This window comes from Dendropsophus ebraccatus, chromosome 8 (assembly GCF_027789765.1).
Source record: "Dendropsophus ebraccatus isolate aDenEbr1 chromosome 8, aDenEbr1.pat, whole genome shotgun sequence".
Lineage (NCBI taxonomy): Eukaryota > Metazoa > Chordata > Amphibia > Anura > Hylidae > Dendropsophus > Dendropsophus ebraccatus.
The window spans coordinates 32,095,638-32,110,790 of NC_091461.1; the positions used below are offsets into that span (position 1 = coordinate 32,095,638).

Sequence of the window (15,153 nt, forward strand, 5' to 3'; positions counted from 1 at the left end):
AGATTGCAAAGAATTAAGACACTTAGTGACAAAGACTATAGAGTCACTTTAAAATGAAAGGAATTTACAGGTATGTTCGTAATCATAAAGGCCATCATATTGAAATGACTAAACCCATTTAAGGTCTGTTGCTATGTATTATGGTAAGGGTAAATGATCAGTGATTTTTAATATTGTGGTAATCTTAACGTCAGGTCCTCAACGCGTTCGACAGTCACATTTCAGTAGAAATCTGTGTAATTGTAAGTACGACCCAGTGTTCTGCCACTATTGCTTGTCTATCTATCGTGCTGCTACCACTCCTACCTTCAGGCGATCAGCACAGATTGGGGGTTGTAGTATCACAACAGCTGAACAGCCGCAGGCTATGGATCTCTAGGAGATTATGATGCATTTCATTACTGTGAAAACATAGCTGCCATGGCAAAGCGTGATGGATGGCGGATCAGGTGCACATTTGCCCTGCAGCCCACGTATCTGACTTTTTTGAGGCATATTTTATGTTTTGTTTTTTTTGTTTTGTTCTTGTAACTTGTCATTTTTCTACTGTAAAGCTGCAAAGCATGCTATTTAGTCTAGCTGACTATCTTGGTAACTAGCAAGTAGGTCATAAACACACTACTCTGAATATTTAATGCTCAGCCATGTTCCTGCTAATCTTGGCGCTAGACGTATAAATAAACGAGGTTAGAAGATATTTTTTCTGGCAAACAAAGCCTAAATTTGTAGAAGGCGACAGGAGCCAAGAATGGAAGATGAATGCCATTTCACGTAGATGATGATTTGATTGTTTTTTTGTGTTTTAATGACTATTCATTGAGAATGCTTTTATAGAGATTTATCTGGGAAGATGGTCAAACACATTCGGCTGCTGTGGATGTAAAATAGGTTTGTAGGGTTGTTTCTAGATATGAGTGAACCTCAAGCATGCTGGAGTCCACCCGAACCCGATCATTCGGCATTTGATTAGCGGTGGCTGCTGAACTTGGATAAAGCCCTAAGGCTATGTGGAAAACATGGATATAGTCATTGGCTGTATCCATGTTTTCCATACAACCTTAGGGCTTTATCCAGTTTCAGCAGCCCCAGCTAATCAAATACCGAACGGTCGGGTTCGGATGGACTCGAGCATGCTCGAGGTTCGCTCATCTCTAGCTTTTTTTTAAAAATATAGAATTTTATCATTTTGAATTATTGAAACATAGAATCATTTGTTATGAGCCGTTGTACAACGTGTACAGATCAGACCTGTTGCTTTCACGTGTGTATGCAGATGACCCGATGCAATGGTTTGCATAGCGGGGTCTACAGCCCTGTACTCTGACCCAGGAAGTCTCCCTCACCTTCCAAATCATAGCAGATCCACTTCAGGCTGGGGCTTACATCAGGGGACAGGACTGTGGAGGTAATCTCTTCATAGCTGCAACCCCTCTCTCCCCAGACAGAGAGTGCTGCTATACTGTGCCCACATATGCCCTGCTCATTCCTTCATACTTCTGTAGTCTCAGTCCTTGTTTTCCCATCTTCTCCATTCCTGCTATAATGTGCCTGCACTTACACTTAGCTATACACACTGCTGTATAGAAAAGTTTCTTTCACTGTCCTCCTGCACAGCTATCTGATTCTCACTTCCTTATTGGTCCATGCTGAACACACCTCCTTCCCCATTGCTGTCATGTGACTACACAGACTCTGACAACAGCCATGCTTCTCTATTCTAGCCTGTTGTACTACGCTACTGCATTATGGGGATCCTGTATCTACTGCTGCTGTTTTTTCAGGTTTTTGCACTTACTATACTTACTATATACCACATGCTGATTGCTATACTGTACCGTAACTGATAATGACATATTCAGCTGTTTGTTTTATTAGTTTTACATATTGTTCAGAATAAAAAAAAATAACTTTTGGGGTGTGGAACCAATTGTCTGCATTTCAATGATTTCTTATGGGATAATTTGCTTTGGTTTACAAGCACAGTTCCGAAACAAATTATGCTCGTAATCAAAGGCACCACTGTATATGCGTATTTTTTCCTAAAAGAACCATAATATGTTAATCTGAACATTTTGTGCTAAAAATGGCTCACTGTCTGATCCCCCACGAAAAAATTCCCGTATGCAGAAACTCTTGTAAAGGGTGACCAGATTAGAGGTTGAGCCTGTCATTTTGGTCGGAGCCCACATCTCTAGAAGTTATATTGTGCGTGGCCGGGATTACAGCGTGTTTTATTGTCTTACTATATTGACCAGGATAATTATAGCCCCTGATCCGGGAGGAGCGCTATTTATCTGTTCTCATTGCGTCTGGGTGAGTAAACCTTTTCAGCTGAAATCTTTTGTTTGTGTCAGTAGAGAAGGCTTTTAGCTTTTATGTGTTGTGCTTGTTGGGGAAATTTACAGAACACATCCTTTTATTTCTATTAGATAAACATATAAAGCTTCTGCCGCAAAATTTTTTTTTCCTTGTAAGAATTCTTACTCAACCAAGCAGCATTGTAATATGTCCGTCCACCTCCGCACGGCCTCCGTGAATGTGTCCTTCAAACTTTTTTTCTATAGTGTCAAGAAAGGCAAAAAATGCTTCATTATTGATTTCACAAACAATTTGCTCCATTTACACACACATTTTTACAGATTTTTATTTTTTATTTTTAAATTTAGTTCCTTTTAGTTCTAGATTCCTTTTTAAGTGTGGTCAGAATTTTAAATTGGTTCTGCAGTGTATGATCTAGACCAAAGGTGTCAGTCGTAGCCCTCCAGCTGTTGCAAAACTTGGCTCTCTGAGCAAGATGGGAATTGTAGATTGTAAGCCCTCGCGGACAGGGTCCTCTTCCCCATGTACCAGTCTGCCATTTGCCTTCATGTAATGTGTTTTGATCTTGTGGTGTTTCTGCTAGTTACCCCTATCTATTGTATAGCGCTCTGGAATTAAGGGCGCTCTATTAAAAAAAAAAATAATAAAAAAAATAATAATAATTGTAGTTTGGGTAAAGTTGATGAATTACATCTGGCTAGTCCTGTGTTTCGAGACTCTTTGAGGCTCCACAGGCTCTTCTTTTGCATGTTCATGTTTCCCAGGGGGCAATGCATCTAGGACTTCACTGCATTGAGCGCTTTCACTAGCAGCCGGCAGTGTTGTCGTTTGGCTGGTGTCCCTGAGATCAGCAATTTATTTCTTTTGTGGCTCTTCTAGGCATTGCACCCACCTGGCCAGAATCCTGCTCCACACTGATGAGGGGCAACACCCCGAAACAGCTGTATGTGGATGGATACCTGGCCTTGGTTTTTCACTTGTCATTACATTGACTTATAGGGCCACTTAATATGGTGGTTTTGGTGGTTTCCCTACAGGAGCCACCCCTTGGCTGGGTCCTTCCCGGAGGGATATCTGGCTAGTCCTGTGTTTCGAGACTCTTTGATGAGGCTCCGCGGGCTCTTCTTTTGCTTACACTAATCTTATAACACATTCATTGTGAAAAGATCAAATAAAAAATATACCACCACTATGAAGCAGGAAGGAGCCCGACAGTCATGGAGCCATGGAACCAGCGAAAACGTTATTGCAGACCCTGTAGATGTCTCGGATTTACTGCCCACAGGAACCAATTACAGCCCAGCTTTCAGCTCTGTTTAAGTGAAAGCAGTTAAGCAGTTTACATAGTTTGATATATCAGAGCCTATGTCTGTAAACCTCTTAACCATGGTCCCTCTGATTGTAGTTTGAGGTGTATTTATCTGCAGCATGTTTGGCATATCCACAAGCTGGGGCGTTCACCTGTCAAAAGGACGAGGGCCTTCATAGCAAACAGAAAAATGGAGCATGTGCCATTCAGAAGCTAGGTTGTTTCCATAGCTGGCCTGGTCTGTTAAAGGGGTCATCCAGGCTTAGGAAAACATGGCCGCTTTCTTCCAGAAACAGCATCACTCTTGCCCCCAGTTTGGGTTTTGCAGGCCATTTCCATTGAAGTGATGTGCAAAGAAGTAGCCAAGCTTTTTTAACCCAGGAAGCATCTGGGGACTGGGGCACCAGCGCTGGGGCTGAGGAAGTAAGGGCATGTTGTTTTGTTTCCATCCAACCCCCCACCCCCTGGTTTTGAAACTCTGTTCCATTGAAGTAAATGAAGCTTAAAGGGGTAGTGCGGCGCTAAACAATTATTCACTAAATAACACACATTACAAAGTTATACAACTTTGTAATGTATGTTATGTTTGTGAATGGCCCCCTTCCCCATGTTTCCCCCCACCCACGCTAGACCCGGAAGTGTAGTGCTCTATACTCGCCTGATCCGTGTCGACCCCCATCCGCCATCTTCCGACAATGATGTCATCTTTGGGCGGCCAGCCGAACCGCTCCGACCGTCCCTAGTGCCGTCCGCCCTCTGCCGCGTCATCAGCTGCTCAGCCGCGATTGGCTGAGCAGCTGATGACGCGGCAGAGGGCAGTGGGCACAAGGGACAGTGGGAGCGGTTCGGCCGGCCGCCTGAAGATTACATCATTGTCACAAGATGGCGGAAGGGGGTCGACGTGGATCAGGTTAGTATAGAGCACTACACTTCCGGGTCTAGCATGGGTGGGGGGAAACATGGGTAGGGATCACCATCGGATGCCGTCAGCGCCACAAATGTCCGGGACCTTCTGCACGGTTGTACCTCCAGCCTGCATAATCTTCTAAATTGCTAACCACACCTAAACTGGAGACGAGTGGTGCAAAAGTGGCCATGTATTTGTAGTGATGAATAACACCTTTAAGTTGCAAAACCCCACCCAAACTGGAGACAAGAGTGGTGCTGTTTCTGAAAGAAGTAGGTTTTTCTAAGCCTGGATGACCTCTTTAACATTTTTTGTTGGCCAAGCACTCGCTTATCTCATTGGGGAGAGGAGGACAAGCCACCGCTGGACTCTTCTGGTACTGGCTTATCTCCTAGCAGGACAGACAATCGTGGTTTGCGCTGACTTGACTTGTGTTGTCAGTGGGCCAGTGAAGAAGCCCCTATCCACCATAATCTCATAAGTATGGGTAGCTGTAATTAAAGTTTTCCCCACATACTTCTCCCCTCTTAACCCTTTTTTATAGGTTACAAGCTCATACGTAACTTGTTTGTATTCCTTTTTTTTTTTTTGAGTACTTGGCTAATGCCAGTAATACTTTTGATCTTTCTTCTACAAGACAACTTAAAAGCTTTTCAAAAGCTTTATCTTAGCAGTAGTGCTGCCTTTCAAGTAGAAGCCTTCTTAAGTACACACAAGTATCACATTTCTTTTAATAGCCACTTAAAGGGGTACTCCGGGGGAGGGGGGAGTTTGCGGTTATTTTGGGATCTGGCCGGTTCCAGCGGCGGGTCTCGTATCGTGGCGCTCTGGTCCCCGATTCCCGGCCGCTTCCTGGTGTCTGATGCAGGCTCGAGACGTGACTTCTCAAGTCCGCTCAGCCAGTCAGTGACAGAGGCGGGATCTGGGCAAACTTGAAACTGATCCCGCCTCTGTTACTGACAGGCTGAGCGGACTTGAGACTTCACGTCTCCAGCCCGTGTCAGACACCAGGAAGTGGCCGGGGACCGGAGCGCCGCGATACGGGACCCGCCACTGGAACCAGGGAGGTGAGTGGACGTCTTTTCTCTCAGCCACCTCCTCCCCGGCCAGATCCCAAAATAGCCCACCCCCCCCCGCTGGAGTACCCCTTTATGTCTTACTGCACCAAAGACAAATGGAGGACACTTGGTAATATTATCATTGGCTTCTGATTCTGTCCACAACTGGCCAGATTGATCATTGCTTTTGACATAAATAAAGCAGCCATTCAAAACCTCAGCATTTCTAAAGGCTTTATTATGGGCTTGGTTGCTTTCCATCTGCAACGTCCATTTAGTGCTTGTTTGTCCCGTGAGAGATGAGTCTATGGGATTTTACAATATTGTCAGCGTACGTCCACGCATCTTGGAAAGGAAAATCCTATCCAGCCCTGGAAGTTTTTCAGTTTGAGATGATCATGACGTGCGACTATCTACAGGATTTCTACAGACCCCCAAAAATGTACTCGTCGGGCAAGGTCCAGTAGGTTGGATTCACATTAAGGGATCGTTTTGGAGCCTGGCAGTCATAACTTTACCATGGCTATTTTAAGTATACCTATATAGGTTATATCCTTAAATGCATTGTGACCTATCTTCAGAAATAACTAGTTGTGGGGCCCAGAGCTCGGCCGTGTCTGGGATCTCTATAGGAAGTAAATGGAATGGTGATCACACATGCACATGAGGGGGGATCACTACAGCCCATACATTAGATACATTACATTGGACTGGACTTACCATATGTGCCGTGTCTGTACAGCTGCACAGAAACTCAATTAAGTCTGCTTACCACCGTCCGTAAGATTGCATGTGAGCTCCTGAGCTGATTACAGAGACGTAATGGCGTTGCTCTTGCTGGCAATGGGCCCATATAGTGTAGTTACATAGGGGTCTTTGCTGTCTGTTTATTGTATCATTGGTTGGTGAGGAGATAAGGACAGAAAGCATCTGAGGTTATTCACCGGGAAGCCTTAGTTGTAAACCATGGCCCCCAGTGAATAATACGAACACTGTAATCTTTTTATTGGCCGAGTGAGTTATCTGGCGCTGGCCCTGACCTAATAGTCTCGTACAGGAATTTGAACCGGCCTCATTTCCATTAATAGCAGCCCGTCCTGACTAGCAGAACAGCGTTCTCACTTCCCATATATAAAATAAAGGTCAACTTGTTGAGGTTCACACTTCGGGCCGGGCAATCTGAATAATATTCTTTTATACTGGAGTGAAATAGTCACATGGAGCATTTTCATTTACACATATTGGATAAGCTTGACATTATATGACTTCATTGCAACATGATATTTAATAGCTGTTTTCACAGATAATGGTTATTATTCATTCGTGTCTGGGTCCTTAAAGGTTACAGAACTAATGTGGTGATAAACTTAATCTATCATAATAGGTTATTTTGTGTATCAAAGGTGAGCTATGGACTGTATGCGTTGGATATAATAGGTCCTGGTATATGTGTGCAAAGGTAAGAGTGCACATAGCTGGCAAGATGTATAGAGAAAATAGGCTGCCTGTATGACTGTCTTAAAGGGGTTCTATAGTTTTTTAAAGGACAACTCCGGCGTTCCAAAAATTGCTTACACATACATTTTATACTCCCCATCCCTCCAGTGACGGTCGGCACTTGAATTGCCCGCCGGCTGCAGTCCCCATCAGCTCCGTTCGCCGTCTTCAGATCTCCCTCACTTCCAGATTCCAGTGAAATAAATGGGAGAAAAAAGGCTACTGGTGTGCATGCACACAGCAACCTTTTGATTGGCATGATCGCATCACATGGCTTCCAGCTTGCTCAACCAATCAGTTGCGCACCAGTAGCCTTTTCTCTCCCATTCAGTTCTACAGGAAGATGCCGAAGAGCAAGAAGATCAGGCCAGCACCCTACTATGATGACAGACACAAAATGGTGGAGGGAGAAGAGGACGGGGTCAATAGTTATTAGGTATATATTCTTTCTTTTACTGGGGAGGGGTTTGGTGAAGAAAGGGGGGGGGGGGAGGGAGGACAGGGCCAGTGTGTGTTAAGGGAAAAATAGTAAATGTTTTCCTTTTAATATTGATGGCCCGTCTCCAGGTCAGGGCATCGAGATCTGATTGGTCGGGTGCTTACTCCCTGTTGATTAGCTGTTTGGGCGGGCCACTTCTCCCGATTGTAGCTTCGGCTCTGTACAATGTGAAATTGTGGTGTCCAGCTACTGCAGCTCAGCTCCCATTGACGTGAATATCTAAACTTAATGAATCCCTTTAAAACTACCTCCATGGCACTCTCCTGGTCTCGTACATTTTTCTTGTCCCTCGAAGATGGTACTTTTCAATAGATTTTTAATCTCTGAAGACAAAGTAGCAATTTTAGAACCATATTTACTCATGGGCGCGGATGATGGAACCATCGAACCGGCGTTGTTTACCTGTATTCCATCGGCAGGCTTTATTATGTGTCTGCGGAGCTGACGTAGTTTAATTTCACGTTTGTTTAGCCCTAGCTGAGCGCTCTATCCAAGCATTACCATCACAGGCCGGAGGATTGCTTCTTCAAATGGCTTTTCCTTCGATTTACTGAGAAGATAATAGTTTATTGACCTGCGCTGGATTCAAAGGTTGAGGACGTTGTATGTGACTGAAATGTGGGATTGTTGACTTAGTCCTGACTGCTGAGATGCTGAGCGTATTGTGATGGACGGCCGATAGGACACAGTGTTCTGAGATGGTGATTGCTATTCTGAAGGAGGACCTTGATTGTCTGACCTCAGTGTGCTATTTGATTAGGATATATATACGTGTGCCCGATTCTGAGCACGTACGCAGAGGAGCAAACACTTTTTCTTCAACATGTTTTCTATACGTAGTCGAAATCCCCACTGAATTTGTGGTCCCTCGTGTTAGTGAGTCTGTAGACTTTACAGGTGAAGTAAAAAAAACTTGGGCCCAATTACTGTCTGTTAGGAATGGCTAATAAAGGCATGCCAACATGCAGTGGCCAGCTTGGTCACAACTAGAGAAGAGCGCAATGCGAGTATGCTAGTACGCAAGTCCGATTTGTTCAGCATTTGACCAGTGACTGAAGACGTTGGATGCAACCCAAGGAGTCTGGTCTCCACATATTGGTGTTATTTTGTTGCAATGCGGCGGTCCTATCACGAGGAATCTGTCGTGGCACTTTAGACCGGGTGACAAACCCAGATTTCTTGTGTAATATTTCATTATATTCTGTAATTGACTCTTCACTGTGCACAAACATAGTGTATAGTTGAGCACGTTCCTGTTTAGTTTGTTCTTGCACATCCACCCATTTAATAGTTTAAATGTATATAATCAGCTGAGGGCATTTATGTGTCCCTTGAACTTATGTGCATTGTTCTGGCATGTAGGCTTATTCACACCTCAGTCCAGTAGTCACTTTTTTTGTAAGGTCTCGCATACATGGGCAAATGTAGTTAGCATGACTGGATATGTCCATTGATTTAAGTGGGACCATATAATAAAAAAAGACCTCACTGCTTTTTCTGCACAGTACTGCGTATCTTACCAAAATCCTGGTGGTTGATGATTATTTAGTTTTTGCATCAGTTGCTTCTCCGTGCCAGAGAGTTGCATTGTGACAGATACCCTAGGATTGTCCCCTTTAGATAAGCCCCGCTTGCTGGAGCGCTATAAGATAGTCTAATCTATGTAAATGAGTGCTGATCTCGTAGATCGGTATTCATTTATAGAGCTTATTACATGGCCCAACAGCCATTGACTTTTTTTTTTTTAACGTGTCGAAACAACCCGATCAGCTACCAAATAAGTGTTTGCTTGTTTGTAGGCTCATGGCTGGCCCTATTGCACAGGGCAATATCTGCCTGTCCATCTGATAATCGCCCCATGTCTTAGGACCATTAGAGAAGTATTTAGATAATACACTCTGTCCTCCAATCAGCAGGAATCTATAGGGAATCCTAGCAGTAAGTTAGTGCTCCACCTCTACACTACAGAGTGCATTTAGAATACGGTCCGCCAGAGCAGGAGACCCTTTGTAGCCACACCTTTTTAAGCAATATGAATGAATTTTCTAAAGACAGACCCATTTAAATGTTCCTGTAACTCCCATGGACTTTATTACAGAAAACTTTTTCATGTTTTTTTTTTTCCTCCCCCCCCCCCCCCCCCCCCCCCTTTTTATTACTGTTAAGTCGCATTAATTGGTTTCTGAACTTTGTATTTCTTAAGAACTTTATTGGTAGCTGCGGGTATTCTGTTCCGTGGACTACTTCTTCATTTCAGGTTTTCCATATCTGATCTTACCATATAAACTAGTTATGCACGTATCCTAAAATTGGGTTCCTTGTGTAGGCCATACATGAGTGTCTGAAACCTTTCCAATTGAAATGTCTTAGTGACTAAGAGATGTAATGTGGGACCAGGCAGTAGGGACTGGCAGAGGGATCCGGGATGCTGTGGAATAGGAGCAGTGAGTATGACCATACATTGGCTTAATGATTGGGTTCACATATAGCATTAACATTTTTATTTAACCTTTTATTAAGGGAGCCACAAATATGCTCTGTGAACCTGGCCTGGGAAGGTATTGTGATCCTTTTTAAAGTGTTCCTGTGGCAGTCTGGACTCTGCACGGCATGCAATCCATTTGCAGCAGGAAGTCCAAGTATCCATGGAGATGACCACTCTGATCTGGCATGGTCATCTCTACGGATACCCGACCTTCCGACTACAAGGGATTGCACGCCACGCCAGGTACGAACTTGTACACTATAAGTGTATATGGTAGTCAGATGTGTGTATTAGAGGTAATAGATGGCCTTTACTCAGGGTAGACAATCAGTACTAAATCCGCAAGGGACCTGGCAAACCCTTCAGGCAGCTATTTGAAGGTGCCATTTTACTTGTGATGGTGCCACATCCAGTGTTGACCAGCGCTTGTACCAACTTTATTGTACTTCTAGTGGACTCTGTGTAGATGTTAGGGAGATTTTGCTGCTCTAGCTTGTATTTAGTTTTCTGCTGCTCCTTTTTAAACATTTTTTTTTTTTTTATACTGTCCAGATTGTTCAAGCCATAATTTAGCTTCAGCCATCTAGGTGGTTGAATGTGGATGCGAAGGTTATAGAGGACATTTCTACACGAATAATGTGAACTTTGCTGGATGATTGATCAATCTCTCTACGAGGCTGGTCACATCTACAGAGGTCATATTTAAGAGGATAAAATTCTCCAGCTTAAATTCTGGTTGTAGAATTGAGGTTGAACAGCACCAGATTGGCTTAATAGTGTAAGACCACGGTCACCCTGCAATATTCTGGCCACTGTTACGAAGTATCAGCTAAAACCAGGAGTGCAGCATAAACTGCTAAATAAAACCTCCTTCATATACTCCTTTTTATGTTCTTGATCCTCTGCTGGTTTTGGCTTTGGCTATGGTTTTACATCTAAAATTGCCCTGTGTTAGTGGTGTATGTCGCTATACTGGTAGACTACATTCAGTCCATTAAAATTATGGTACCCATTGTGGGAATGCTGTTTGGGTTTGTACCAAACCGAATGATTGGCATTTGATACCCGCTGCTTAGAGAAGGTGGATGCAGCCTGGGGACTGCCTGAAAAACGTGGATACAGTTTACGGCCTACCGCCTATGGCTGTATCCATGACCTCTGGTGGCGGTATCTTCTAAAGGCAGCGGGTATCAAATGCCAATCGTTTGGGTTAGAGCAAGTCTATCTTTCTGCAAGTTCGCCCATATCTATTTGGCATACCGATCAAATGTAAATCCCCCGATTTGATTTGGCATTGAGTATGTACATTAACCCCTGCCTAGTTAAGGAGGATTGAGTACTTGGTATTCTCTGTGTCCTAACAGTGTGAGGCTGCTTCATTGGCCTTGCTGCCTAGTGTGACTGCGTCGGGTGGGTGTCAAGTGCAGGACTCTTTTTCGTGTCTATACCCAGCGTGGTCTTGCAAGATAACTTTGATCACTGATAGAACAGCTTTACACTGATAGAACAGCTTTACAGTCTACCTATAAAGAATACAAGGTGTTAACCTTGGCAGGGGATAATTTTAAGTCAGTGGAACCTTTTAAAGGGGTTGTCCAGGCTTAGAAAAAAACATGGCCACTTTCTTTCAGAAACCGCAACTCTCTTGTCCTCATTTTGGATGTCGTTTGCCGCTCAGTTCCATTGCAGTGAATGGAGCTGAATTGTTGTTCCTCACACAACCTGAGGTGGTGCTGTTTTTGCAATAAGGTTTCTGTGCTTTTTTTTCTAACCTTGGATAACCCCTTTAAGGGCTAGCCCCACTCATGCAGTGCTTCACATGGGCGCATTGTTTGCCGGTGTGAATGCCCGGTGTTGGCATACTTTTGGTAAATGGAGCCCTACAGATACCTTTTGACGTATGCGTATAGCAGTGCATATGCTGAACATAGTTTATGGACTTTAGGGCCCAATTTGTTTTCTTGACTATTTTAACGTTGTCTGCTTTTGCCTGGGTTATTTGGAGGGATTTCTTGTGTACTATTATTACAGTTAGTAAACCAATAGCTGCCACAAACACGAATCGCTTTTAAATAGTTATTGTATAATCCCTTTAAATTAGCATTGCCCTCGACACGTGTCCCTGTATATATGCCTTGCGTTCAGGTTTTCTTGCCATTTTGCGTGCCGTTCTCCCCACGTTGGCTTTGTGAGAAGTTGAGAAGGTCGTCATCCGTGTCATAGATTGTCATTAGGAACTGAGCTGTTTATTCGCCATTGGCCGCATCCTGCAGTGAATGGGCTAAGATCTCACATTAGGAAGGTGGTGAACTTTACCGAGTGATGCAGATGAAATAGTAACTGCGCTTTCCTAAAGGTCACTAAGCATTGGAACAGTGCCGGAGAAAACAATGATTATTCCTCCTACCATTAATGGAAAAAGTATAGGCTTCTACGTATCCTAAAGGGCAAATAATAGTAATTGTAAAGTAATAGGTTAGATTTTTGCTGGTTTTATAAACAGGGATTTCACATAGGAACCTGGATGTCTTGCTGGGGGTGGTGGTGTTCCAGTTCAATGAACCTGAACCAAGTTTTTCTCTACTTTTTAAAGGGATTGTCCATTTATAAATAAAGGAATTATTGGTTAATTGGAAAACACGGGGGAAGGGTTGCACTTCTTTAAAGGGGTTATCCAGGCTTAGGAAAACATGGCCGCTTTCTTCCAGAGACGGCACAACTCTTGTCTCCAGTTTGGGTGCAGGTTTTGCAGCTTAGTTCCATTGAAGAGAATGGAGCTTAATTGCAAACCGCACCTGAACTGGAGACAAGTCATGTTGTTTCTGGAAGAAAGTGGCCATGTCTTTCTAATTCTAGATAACCCCTTTAAGGACTTTTTACAGGGGATGAATATGGGTTGAATGAATGTTTATAGGAATGCCTGTTTTTAATAATTGACCCCTGTGCATCGGCCAATCCAGATCATATATGCAGGAAAAAAAAATAATACTAATAATGAATTGTGTAAACAGGATGTGTGTCCAACAGGGCCACACGAATGGTGTATTGAAATACCCTGCATGATGATAAGCCCCTATTACACGGGGCGACTTTGAGGAGCAAACAAGCGCTGTCAGCGCTCATTTGCTCCTCGTTTCCCGCTCGCTGCCGCAGCTAGTGCACCATGCAGGGGCTGCCCAGGTGATCACTAGATTGTCCAGGCAGCCCACAGCAAATAGCAGCAGTCTGCTGTCGCCGCCCTTACACCACGGAGCGGCGGCAGCAGGTCGCTGCTATATGAGTAGTTTGTCTTTCAACATGTTGAAAGACAAACGTCTACAACGATCAGCCGACATCGTTCATGACAGCCGATCATTGTGTTCTATTACACAGGACGATTATGGGCCGTAACGTCCGGATACGGCCGGTAATCGTTCCGTGTAATAGGGTCTTTAGTCCTATAAAGGCATTTTCAAACAAGCACTGATCTAGAGAATTTTCCACTCTTTGGTCAATTGATCATAACTACATGAAACCAGCTAGTTATTGGAATATAAAATGATGATTTGATGAACCATAGAGATTTAAAAATTTGTTCGCTTTTGTATCTTCTAGGACCGGAACAGACCCTATGAGTCTTTAACTTGCACTCTTTGGAGAATTCATTAATGGATATGATAAGGACTGATCACGAACCTCTGAAAGGTGAGAGCCTGTCTTGTATCGGACCCCATAGCTTAGGATCTCTTTTCTTTTTCATTCCATGCTTTGCCTTCAATATAGAGTTATGGTCGTTAAAAATAAAAAATAAAAATATTTTCACACCTTACACAGTCAGCGTCTCCTCAGTCCTAGGACCCCCATCGGTTTCTGTATAGGGGCAGCTTCACTCCTCTGCTCAGTGACAGTTTGCATCAGTCTATGGGGGAGATTTATCAAACTGGTGTAAAGTGAAACTGGCTCAGCTGCCCCTAGCAACCAATCAGATTCCACCTTTCATTCCTCACAGACTCTCTGGAAAATGAAAGGTGGAATCTGATTGGTTGCTAGGGGCAACTGAGCCAGTTTCACTTTACACCATGTTTGATAAATCTCCCCCATAGGGAGTCTATGGAGCCTGTCTCCTACAATGAGAAAGCTTTGGTGAAGAGAAGCACACAGCAACCCTCTTTTCCCAGCTATAAAGCTCATTGGCTTAGGGGGGGGGGGGTCTCAGCTTTGTTTTTGTGACATGTGAAAATTTTTTTAATAATGGTAACACTTTAAAGGAAAATGGTCTCCTTTCCAAAAAAATTGCCACACCTTTCTATAGGTTTAGTGATATTGCCTCCATTCAGTTCAGAGCTGCAATGTGGAAATTTCACCCTCCATTTTTACCAAAGTCACTGTTATATCGGTTAGATAAGTGTCAAGTAGGTGTGGCCTGCTTTCTTCCACTGCACCACACCTGTCCACTGGTTGTGTCTGTTATTGGAGCATTCAAGTGAGTGTTAGCTGAACTGCGGTAACCGGTATCAATGCTGGACAGGACAGCAGCTATCTGCAGCCCATTGATCAGATGTTGATGGCCCTTCCTAAGGATAAAACCATTAATAATAAATCCTGGAAAACCCCTTTAAGGTGACGAAGCCGAGAACTAATCTGTATTTTTAGATGTGCTAAATCATTGCCACCAAATACACACTTTCTATCCAGATAAGCTAGTGTTTTCTTCCATTGTTTGGTCCCTTTCACAGCCATGATGTGTAGTAAGTGGCGGCCCGGCTAGTGAAAGTGATCGGAGTTCAGTGCAGGACAGAAATATTACCAGTTGCCTGGCAGGTCCCATACATGTTCAGCTTGGACAAGAAAGACATTGGGAGGGAGTGATTGAGAAATCCACCACTGGCAGCCATTGCTGTGAATTCAATCAGTATTAGTATTGACAGGATCAGATTTCATTTTGGAGGGTGAGGTGTTCCCTTGTGTATGGTGCTTTGTTGAAGGGATAGAGATAGAAACATGGGGAACGGCAGCTTCTAATAATCTGCTCATATAGAAAATATGATTCAAAAAGTGTATGGAAGCTCATAATGGACTCCAGATCCAAGCTCACACATA

General features: G+C 43.6%; 1 protein-coding gene across 1 annotated transcript in view; it reads left to right on the plus strand.

Moving 5' to 3' along the window:
* Positions 1-15,153, plus strand: part of CPEB3 (cytoplasmic polyadenylation element binding protein 3) — a 54,989-nt gene that overhangs the window by 11,524 nt on the left and 28,312 nt on the right. The window contains 2 exon segments of the mRNA XM_069980116.1: positions 13,669-13,687; positions 13,690-13,758. Coding sequence (XP_069836217.1) covers positions 13,669-13,687; positions 13,690-13,758 — 88 coding nt within the window.